This window comes from Carassius auratus, unplaced genomic scaffold (assembly GCF_003368295.1).
Source record: "Carassius auratus strain Wakin unplaced genomic scaffold, ASM336829v1 scaf_tig00217373, whole genome shotgun sequence".
Lineage (NCBI taxonomy): Eukaryota > Metazoa > Chordata > Actinopteri > Cypriniformes > Cyprinidae > Carassius > Carassius auratus.
The window spans coordinates 47,501-59,155 of NW_020529032.1; the positions used below are offsets into that span (position 1 = coordinate 47,501).

The 11,655-nt window shown below is 35.1% G+C and overlaps 1 protein-coding gene across 1 annotated transcript in view; it reads right to left on the minus strand.

Moving 5' to 3' along the window:
* LOC113100850 (sodium- and chloride-dependent GABA transporter 2-like) overlaps window positions 1–10,924 on the minus strand; it is a 16,431-nt gene extending 5,507 nt beyond the window's left edge. The window contains exons 1-8 of the mRNA XM_026265372.1: window positions 10,893–10,924; window positions 7,581–7,781; window positions 5,613–5,747; window positions 4,484–4,624; window positions 4,283–4,370; window positions 3,950–4,082; window positions 3,265–3,399; window positions 91–194 (exon numbers count right to left, since the gene is read on the minus strand). Of these exons, the coding sequence (XP_026121157.1) occupies window positions 91–194; window positions 3,265–3,399; window positions 3,950–4,082; window positions 4,283–4,370; window positions 4,484–4,624; window positions 5,613–5,747; window positions 7,581–7,781; window positions 10,893–10,899 (944 nt within the window). The 5' untranslated portion in view covers window positions 10,900–10,924. The remainder of the gene's footprint in view (window positions 1–90; window positions 195–3,264; window positions 3,400–3,949; window positions 4,083–4,282; window positions 4,371–4,483; window positions 4,625–5,612; window positions 5,748–7,580; window positions 7,782–10,892) is intronic.
* Between the last annotated feature and the right edge of the window lie 731 nt (window positions 10,925–11,655).

Below are 11,655 nucleotides of genomic sequence, written 5' to 3' on the forward strand. Positions count from 1 at the left end.
GACGTGTGGCCAAGTATGTTAACACACACTCTGAATTTGTGCTCTGCATTTATTTAATCCAAGTGAACACACACACACACACACACACACCTGTAGCAGTTGTTGTTGTATTTATTGTAGCTTCCGAGTGCAGTGAGGCAACCTAAACAGATGGCATACGAGAAGAAGATCTGCGTGCCTGCGTCCATCCACACCTGAAACCAGAAAAATACCATCACAGCTCCAAAATACTGATTGTTTACTATGGTTTCATTTTCATTTGTTTTATTAGCTGACTATTTATGATTATTTAACCTCCATGACACCAAAGATCACAAACACAACGTAGGCTACAGCAGAGCATGTCCAAAGTTGAGTGACTTGAGTTACCTGTGATGTATTTAGCAGCTTTAACAAACTCATTTGGCTTCAGGTAATAAGCCTGAATGGACAAGATGAAAGACTAGAGCTGTTGTAGGATTCCTAGAGCTTGTGTAACCTCTTGTTTAATAGCCTTAAATGCCTGAAACAGGTTTAGACATGATCTGTGAAAAACAGTGGTTTTCCTATTAGCCTGTCAATCAAACGCTCATCGTGAATCACAGTGGTTTCTGATTTTTGCTGGAGTCAGGTTGTTCATGTTCTGTTATGGGCGATGTGGATGTAGCTTTTATGACACATAAACTGCTAAAGCGGGACACACCTGTAAAAGACCTCTGTCTTATAAAAAGAGTGAGGCTTGGGTTTTTCACCGTTTTGTCATCTAGAAAGTGTAAATCCTGTGTTCTATCACTTCATTTCTGTAGCCGGGACTACACCATGAAGAAACTGTGTTTTTCCACTGGAATATTTCCTCACACTTCCCTGAAAACCTCACATTTATCACCTGAGGTCCAGAACTGTGCTGATGTCCCAGCAAGACATAAGAATTTGGATGCTTACATTATTCACACCTTAGTTGACAGATTTGACTAACTTTGCCCGACAATTTACTTTTCCTGCTGAGGTGTTCTTGAATTTTGGCTTCATTTTTACACACCAAAGACCAAAATATGTCAACCCTTGCAGAATTAAAATGAGTTGTGAATGTCGATTCATGTTGATTTAAAAACAAAATCGGACCCATGATGCTCACGTTTTTGAAGCATTCGATTATTGATTTCAAAAACTTCACATAGCTGTTCACATAAACCCACAATATTTGGTTAAACTGGCCTCATTTTGTACTTCTGAGATGAACTGACATCAACACATCAATTGTTATCTCTCAAATCCAACCAAAATGCTCATACTGACCAAAAGGAGATTTATTTGAGGTTGAAGTCATTAAAAACCGTTAAATATCTTTGAACACTTTAGAGAAAATGGCTTATGAATGCTGCTTTTCTAGCTCACGGTTTCATTCAGTTTCTCATCCGTATACATTTAAGACCAGAAGATGCCAAAACAAGAGCCATTACTTTACAAATCCAACATTTACAGAATTGAAATGGGTTATGCATGTCAATTCATGTTGGTATTTATAGAAACTGATGACTGATTTTCAAGTTTCTGAAGCATTAGATCACTAATCTGATCAACCGTTTACCTTGTGAGCTGAAGGTTTAGTGAAATCTGGCTTTGCTTTTATCTAAGATCAAGAGATGTCAAAACAGCAATCATTATCGTTAAAATCCAAACAAAAAATCCTTACTTTGTCTACTTGTTCATGTAAACCTATTAGAATTTATACTTCAGAGAGTGAAAGTCAACAAAACCAATGCTATCTCCTAAATCAAATCAAATCAAAAATGACAAACTTTCTATAGATTCTTAGCTGAACCCAATAGATTTAGTTGAACAGGCCTCATTTGATTTAGTCTGAGATAAAATAACATCAACACAAGCAATGCAATCTCTCAAATCCATCCAAGAACCACAAACTTCATCTAACTGTTTGCCTAAATCCATAAGGTTTTATTGAATTGGCCTTATTTTTACACTTCTGAGATGAAATGAGATCAACACAACCAATACTGTCTTTTAAATCCAACCAAAAGTGGCAAATATTTGACTAGCTATTCATCTACACCCATAAGTTTTTTTTCTGACCTCACTTTAATACTTCTGAGATAAAACTATGTCAACACAAACAATGCTATCTCTCAAATCCAACCAGAAATGCTTCTTCCAGTTGACAGAGTTTTATCAGAAGAGGTTTTAAGCTGTTCTGTCTGATGTTAAGGAATGCTGGGATGGATCTCGGTGACCGTGCTGTGGCCTGTTCTCAGATATCACAGGGGTTTGTGTGGTCTTCCCGTGACACTGATGTAAAAGTCGGAACAGATGTCAAACGCACAGATGGACACAATCAGAGAAGTACAGAAAACAAAGTTTCCTTGCTGGACATCCTGCTCTGGACCACGACTAAAGCATCTGGAAAGACAAATCACAGGATCTTTCGACTTGAGATATGGCGTGAAAACTATTTACTTGCAAAAGAGCAAAATCTCATCACGTTATATTTTATATAACTTTAATCTTGTATATCAGAGTGCTGTCTTTGTGGTTTTGATTGAATTCCCTAACAACTTTTATGATGGCTGTTGCTGTTGTTTATTAAATATTTTTATTCAATAAATAATATTTTATATAAATAATAATAGTATTTATTATTAAGAAACAATGTGTGTGTGTTTGTGATGGTAATTTTAGTTACATTGTTCCGCATTTAGATGGTGACAAGCCTGGTTTTCTGAGTACATCCGCATTTAAGTATTTTATATTGAAATACACTGAAACAGATTTGTAAACAAGGAAGTTATTTTTACTTTCAACAATAGCTTGTAAGACTCAGTTAACAAATGAAGCGAGAAGCGCTGTCCTCAGAAATCACACTTAACAGATGAAAGGATAGTTTGACAAAGATATCGCTTTCCTCAGCTGACATTCATACTTGTGTTTTATTGTGAATATGAGATTGAGCTGAAGAATGAATGCTGTATCAGATGCAGGTAATCACACTCGCTCAGTCCATCTCTCTCTCACCATACTCTATAATAGAGTGAGATTTTAATGAAGCAACTCAACCTTCCTTCATTACTAATGTTCTAAAGTGACGTTTTTGAATTAGTAACTGTTCTTGAGCTCAGCTCAAATTGACAAAATGAGATGTTTCTGTCGTTGTTTCTTATTCATTTACACATTTGTGCCGTCTCACTGTTGTATGAACTCAACATCACACTCGTAGCCGTGCAATATGACTGTATATCAGCAAATATTCAGCTTAAAAGCTAATTACGATACCTGCGGGTCTGCTAATCGCCCCAGGTCGGGATAAAGGTAGTACTTGATCCCACGGGATGCTCCTGGCAGGGTTACCCCTCGGATCAGTAAAATCAGCAGCATAACATATGGGAAGGTCGCAGTGAAGTACACCACCTGTTGCATGACAGGAAAACAGCATGAGGCTAAATGCTAACACGTGTTATTTACGATATTCATTTACGTTATTCATGATATTTATCATGATGCAATTTAATAAAAGCAAATAAGATTTACACAAAAAAATTATATTTAGAAATACTTTTAATATTTATTTTAAAATAACAAGATGAACACAAAATGTACACAATAATTATTAAAAAAGTGGACTAAAATATATTAAATATAAAATACAACAAATATTTCAACATTTTCAAAATGTAAATAGACAGTTATTCATAATAAAATATCTAGATTATAGTCAGTAGGTTTTGGAAATGATACTTGGCATAATTTGTTATTCAGCCAATCAGATACAGTTCAATCAATCAATCAATCAATCAATGCCATCAATCAACTGTTGATCAAAACAGTCAAATATAGATAGATTAGTCTATCACTATTACCGTTTTTCTCAAAAAAAAAAAAGAAGAAATTGCATTGTGATTCAAGGTATTTCAAAGGACAACCATGTGATCTTACATTTTAATGAACTTATCTCACGTACCTTGCCGGTGGATTTGACGCCTTTCCAAATGCAGAAATAACAGAGAACCCAGGCCAGCAACAGACAGAGGACCAGATCCCAGTGCAGCGTTCCTATCTCCTCAATCCCAGATGAGATCCGCAAAACTCTGCGTCTACAGAGAGACAGAAACTACACATCAGCTGCAGCCTCTATTAGTTCGCTAGAGAAGTTTCCAGAAAATGTGACATCAGTGTGGGGTTTCATCACCAGGTTTGAGGAGTCAGATATATTGCTTTTCAATGTAGGTTTTTTATTCTTTCGACAAACTCAATGAACAGTGAAAATTGACAGGAAGATACTAATAAAACGTACTCCCAAAACTCGATCACAGGCGATGTTGCATTCTCTAGGTGACTTTGGTCAATGGATTCATTCCGTCTTTGGAATTCTATGCAGGATTCTGAAAAACAGCAGGAATCTCTGGGTTATATATACAGTAGAATCTATTGAGCCAATGGTAACGCACTATAATACACTATAAGCTGCAGATTTCTGAACTGATGGTGTTCTCACCTGTGTTCCAGGTGTTGTTGCAGGAGGACCACGGCAGGATCCAGGAGAAGGAGAAGGACAGGTAAAATATTCCCCAGGCCAAAACGATTATATAGTAGAAGTTCAGCAGAGCCACGATGACCTGAGTGGCGTATCCGATCCCTACAGATCCAATAACACCACAGTTTGTGTCAAAAACGGAGAAAATGCAATGTCATCATGTTCTTCACTTCACTTCACGCTGCAGAAAAGGTCCAAATGATGTCACTTCTTGATTACCACCTTGTCATTAATTAATTAATTAATTTATAAATAAAAGCGAAATCAGTTTTGTTGTTGTAAACTCAAAAAAAAAAAAAAAAAAAAAAAAAAAAAAAAAAAATATATATATATATATATATATATATATATATATATAAAACAAAAAAATATATATTATAAAAAAATAAAAACTATTAAAAACTGAAATTCGGTTAATCTAAAATACCATAACATAAAAATTGGATGATAATTTTAACTTTTAAAATTTTTATTTTTTATTTTTAACTAGTCGTAAAACTTAAAAAAATCGAAATGAAAATTAGAAGTGTTGAAAAAAGTTGCAGTTAAAGTATTAAATATACCAAAAATAAAAAAAGACTACCAAAAAATAAATTAAAGCTAAATAGAAATATTAACATAAATATAAAAATTAAACTAATAAAAATCACAAACGCACATAACTTACATTTAAATGAAAACTGAAAATATAAAAATAAAATTACAAAATATTAATAAATACTATAACAGTATACAAACGATATTAAAATAACACTGATTTCTGCACAGATAAAGCATGTTGGGGTATTTAATTATTTTTTATTAATAAAATGTCTATTAACTGAACATTATGTGAAAACTATAATATTGTTAATTACAACCTCAAAAAACAAACAAAAACAAAAAACTGTATCTAGTAGTACAAAACAAAACAACAAAAACATGGGATTTGTGCCTGTATTGCATTAAAAAACAAATATTTTTTGTTCTCTGTACAGATGGTTCCTGTGCATTTATATAACAAACACACTGGTCGTGTCGTATTGAAATGTTTTTAATTTTCTCATACATTTAAAGGTCAGAGTAACCGACATCATTCATGTTGCTTCACCTTCAAACAGCGGGCTGATCTTCCTCCAGCATGTGATTCCTCCCTCGCTGGTGAACTGACCCAGAGAAATCTCCAGGAAAAACACGGGAATACCGCAGGTGAAGAGGAAGATCAGGTAGGGAATGAAAAATGCACCTGGAAGAAAAAATCAGACTTCAGCAGAAGTAAGAGATGTTTCCAAAGGCCCAACCATCTCTGTATGGACACACGCTACAGACTGATCAAACAACAGCTGTGACCTTTAACCTCTGAATGGCTGGATCAATGGGTCAGTTTCACCTGACAAACGCTAAACACATTCGGATTCCTTGTCAATTTTTATCAAATCCTCAACTTTTGCTGCTGGATCCTCTAAAGCAAGTTTTTTATTTATTATTTTATTTTTTATAAAAAAAATAAAAAATAAGATTAATCTAACAAATAACTGTATAAATACAAATATTTGATTAAATCAAAACAAGACCAAAATTAATAAAAACATAATTAAATTGATACATTTCATTAAAATGATTAAAAATGTATTTAAATAAATGTATTAATACGTCTGATTACAATTAACTGACTAATAAAAATACATAAAGAAATGTATTTAAATGAATGATAGATTTATTAATATGAAGTTTTAAATAAATAAATAAATCTAACAGTACAACTGTGAGTAGAAAAGATGTTGTAACCACTGAAACACAAGATCAGACTAATGAAATAAATCATTAGAATTAAATTATTAAAATAATTAAAATAAATAAATAATAAATGAATACATTTGATAAATAAGTCAATAAATAATAGATTTATTAAAATAAATATTTTGATTAAAATTGATTTAAATTTGATTTAATTAAATAATACATCTAATAATAACTTAGTGAGTAGAAAATATATATTTTGCACATATTTATAATATAACCTCTCTCACAGTGTTAAGTCCAGACACTCCCAGATTCTGTCTGTGCTCCTTCATCTGAGGAATGTGAGCTAGTCGTGTGTTAATGAGGTTATACTCCAGGGCGAGGGCTGCTCGGAGGTCAAATATCTGCACTACTGGACTAAAGTTGACTGGCTCTCACTGAAACCCACTGGTTTACCTGCTGAACTTCTGGAGAGTCACGAGAGCTGATGTTACTTAACCCACCGACTGCTGAGAGAGACCAACCTTTAATCACACTTTAACTGATTTTATATATATATATATATACACATGTACCTTGATTATGCCTTTTTTTGGACATATAGGCTACTAAGGAAATTGCTTTGCTTTGTGTTATTCTAATAATACTATGGTAATATCATATTATTATTTTTTTTGGACATTTGCAATGGTATTACTATGCTTTTGTACATTTACCTTTTTTTATACATTTACCATGAAAATACCTTGTTTTTTAGACATGGTAAAACTAATTTTTTAGGCATGCACCATGAAAATACCTTGTTTTAAAGACATGATAAACTATACTTTTTAGAAGTGCACCATGAAAATACCTTGTTTTTAAAGACATGATGAACCATGAAAATACCTCGTTTTAAAGACATGGTAAAACTAAATTTTTTAGACATGCACCATGAAAATACCTTGTTTTAAAGACATGGTAAAACTAAATTTTTTAGACATGCACCATGAAAATACCTTGTTTTAAAGACATGGTAAAACATGTAGTATGCAAACACCATGTTTTTAGACATGCACCATTATTTTTAAATCATGTACCATTGTAATACCATGTTTTCTTTTTTTTTATGTGGGTATGTGCTTCTTAGCCATGTAGCAGGTTTTGTACGGACAAGTATTATGGTGAATAGCATGTTTTTGGACATGTATTGTGTTAAACTGAGATTTACCATGTTATAGCATTGCTTTTTGCACATGGTTTGATATCAATAGCACGTTTTGGCTATTTTTTAAATGTACAGAGAATATGATCATTATTATCTCGGTGCTGTCTCAGTAACTCTACGTCTCCTCACCTCCTCCGTTCTTGTAGCAGAGGTACGGGAAGCGCCACACGTTTCCCAATCCGATGATCTCTCCGGCCACAGACAGCACAAACTCCAGCTTGTTGCTCCACTGTCCCCTGTCCTTCATCTTCACCTCGGTGTGCGGGACGCTGTCCAGCGGCCGGTCCAGCCCGTTAGACGGGTCCATCTTGGTCGTGATCTCTCTCTCTCCTGTTTGAAGACAAAAGTGTGTTTAGAAGAATCTGATGAATGCTTTGTTGTTCTTCGTTAATGCTGTTCATTATAAAATCGAATGCAATGAAACATATGTGGACAGTTTAATTCATTAATCAGTGTAGCCTATGGAGTAATTGATTCAATTGAAGTCTTCATTCACGGTGACAGAGTTTTTAACTCATAAAACATGACGATATATGATCTGAACACACCCATTCAGACCAGATCCTTTTATAGATGCGGCTCGTAAACCAGTCTGAGCACAAAGCCATTCAATTCCAGGCATTTTATTGCATGTTTTGTCACGATCTGTTGCAACAGATCACTAAACAATGTGATCTGATTTATTGCAAGCAAAAAACCTCATGTGAAAAACTCTGAGGTCTGATGTACTTTACTAAACTTAAATAAAAGTTTGACTAAAAACACTCAGAATATCTTCATTACAACATGGAAACAGGTTTGGTATCAGTAAGAATTGCCATGTTCTTTAAAGAAGTTTCTTGTGCTCATCAAGCCTGCATTTATTTGATCACAAATACAGAAAAAAACAGAAAATATTTGAAATATTTTTGCAATTTAAAATAACAGTTTTCAGTTTAATGTACTTTAAAATGTAATTTATTTCTGTGATGCTCCGCTGTATTTTCAGCATCATTCCTCCAGTCTTCAGTGTCACATGACCTTCAGAAATCATGAAAATATGCCGATTTATTATCGATGTAAGGAACAGTTTCTGCTGTTTCATGCTGAGAATTCAGCTTTATCACAGCTATAAATTATATTTTAAAGTAACACTGTTATTTCACATTTTAATAATATTTCACAATATTACTGTTTTTATACGGAAAGCTGCAACATTCTGTCAATTAAAGAGATAGTTCACCTAAAAATGTTTGTGTTCACACATCCATCATAAGAGAGGACGTTCGGCTCCAGACAGTCGTGAACGCACTAAGAACCGCTTTAGCAGGCTGTGGATTAAACGTAATAATGTTGTAAATAATGTTCATTTTCTTGCACAGACTGATTGTTTCGCTTCATAAGACTTCAGTGTATCGTATTTTCACAGACGAGCTTAAATAGAGAGTAAATGGACTTGCTAAAGCCCCCTGCTTCTCAGATGTTTCTCAGATGTTTCTCCTGAGAAAAACACTCTGCTAATCTCACACATCTCATCTCTACAGTCTCAGACGCGTCTCAAAATCCTCCGATTTCTCAAAGACACCAAAAGAGAAGAGCAGACGCACATAGACCTCTTTAACATCCCAGCTGCTTCTCCTAGACACCAATGAGATGCAAACTGACCTCAGATGTTCCTCATGAGAAAATAAACCCTGTTTATCTCACATATAATATCTCAGGATTCAAAAGAGATCTCAAACGGTCCTGGGATTTCTCAAAAACACCAAAAGATAAGAAAGATCAGGCATAGATCTCAACAGTTTCTCCACCAGTGGAATGCAAACAGACCTGCTGCATTCTCAAACACATCATCTCAAGAGTTACAAAAAGATCTAAACATATCTCAAACCATGAGAAATAGAAGCAAAGTGACCAGCGGAAGTCTCCCTCATCTCAGATCTCTCTCCTAAAAACACCCTGATAATCTCACATGTATCGTCTCAACAGTTTCCAGAAGATCTCACGAATGTTTTGAACTGTGCTCACGTGTGACGTGATAAAGAAGGACAAAGCGGCTCGATATAAGCTCAAGTACTTCTCAAATCCCAAAGAGCAAACTCTGAGCACTGTGACATCAAAAAATATGATTCACAGGACGACAAATGACAGAAATAGAAAAGCTCTCAAGGCAGGTAGATACTTGCAGAACAAAAACAAAAAACAGAAAAGGCATCTTGCCAAATGTTGCTGTTTGCCAGAGTCTCTAGCCGCTCTGAGTAAATCTTTCAACTTGCCGACATAAAGCTGGAACATACAGACAGAGAAATCCTCAAATAATCCAGATATTCGAGCGCAGTCGGTGTGTGGGGTCAAACTCCACAGGAGGGTCAATAATCACATTTGGCAGCTCAGTGTTGGGATGCATAGCTACTGAACTGATTCGCAAGCATTGGAAAAATCCCTGAAGAAAACATCTACACACTGTATAACACACACGTGACAGATTCGTGTCGATGCATGAAGATCTGAAATTCCTCGTGCATGCTGCTCGCATTCACCTTTCTTGTATAAAGCACAAATAATTAATTGCACAATGTGAGTTAATGAGGTTGCTTTGCAGTCAGCTGGTTCTCACGATTTTGTAAAACATTATGATCTAAAGGTTTTATTTTCAATTGTAGACAAATATAATTACTACTCATACGTTTGGAATTGGTAAGATTTTGTAATGTTTTAAAATAATAAGTCTCTTCTGCTCAACAAAGCTTTTATTTGATCAAAAAAAAACATGTAATTTTGTGAAATATTATTGTAATTTAATCTGACTGTTTTCTGTGTGAATCTGTGTTAAAGTGTAATGTATTTCTGTGATGCTCCGCTGTATTTTCAGCATCATTCCTCCAGTCTTCAGTGTCACATGATCTTCAGAAATCATGAAAATATGTTGCTCAAGAAACATTTCTGATTATTATCAGTGTTGAACACATATTCTTTGATGATTAGAAGGTTCAAAATAACCACATTTACTTGTGATCATTTTGCAATATCATAAATATCTTTGCCATCACTTTTGATCAATTTACTGCATCCTTGATGATAAATTGTGCTTTCAAATGTATTACAAAAACACCTTCAATAGTGTTTGAAAACATCCCAGCAATGAGCAACGCTGGAATCAGGACAAACTTGAGTTTTTATTTGTGTCACCAAAGCTCATTACTTCTTTCCCGAGGTTAAGTGTCTTTAATAGACGCAAATGTAGAAAACTGCCATAGTGCATGACAAGACTGCACTGTCATGAAATCACAGTAAATAAGAAGTTACAGTATAAAACTACCATTTGCATGAGTTATTTAGAAAGGGAAATAAGTCAAACTGGTTTTGATGAGAATCAAAGTGATACAATGTTTGCATTTGCCTGAAAAAGTCATGCACATGCAAGCATGCATTACACTGAAAAAGGAGCATTAGAAAACTCACCTTTCATTGGGATGTTGCAGGGAGCCAGCAGCAGTGTCATCAAGTGTCCTGAATATTCTCCGGTTTTTCTCTTTAATGAAAAGGTTTTCTGGTTTCGTGGAACCTGTCAGTCAGCCGAAGTCCAACTCCGCCCCCCAGCAACTCCCTCTCGCTACCATTCACAAAACACTGAGAGTATGGCACCAAGGGATTGCATAACACTGTCACCCAGCACTCGTTCAGCCTGCGAGGCTTTCTTTCTCTCTCTCTTTCTCTCTTTCAGCTGAAGAACACCAGAGAAAGGAAACATTTTGGCCCGGTCTCTAAAGACCACCCTGATCACACCAGCGTCTCAAGAGACGAACAAACGGGGTTCACGGGATACTAGTCGAAAGCATGCATGCTCTCATGTTTTATAAGAGTCATTTCTATTGGAATATATCTATCTATATATACAAATATACCCTAAACCCTGTTTAATTTATTTTATATGCAGATGTCATTTTGCCAACAGTAAGCCAACATTCAGTTTGTGGATCCAAGCTCTTGCTCGTTCTTTGTGTCTTCAGTCGTTCTCTGCATACTGATGCTCCAGGAACAGTGTTGTTCTTCCCAGCGGCTCAATGATGCTCATTTAGGAGAATAAACCCAAAACACAGCTTTACTGCTCGGATGTCACTCGTTCATAACGCAGGAGATTTAATGCAGTTCTTCTCAGTTAGGGATCAACTCAGATGCTTCTCCAAAAAAATCTTATTAGAGATTAAAACCTTATTTCAAGCAT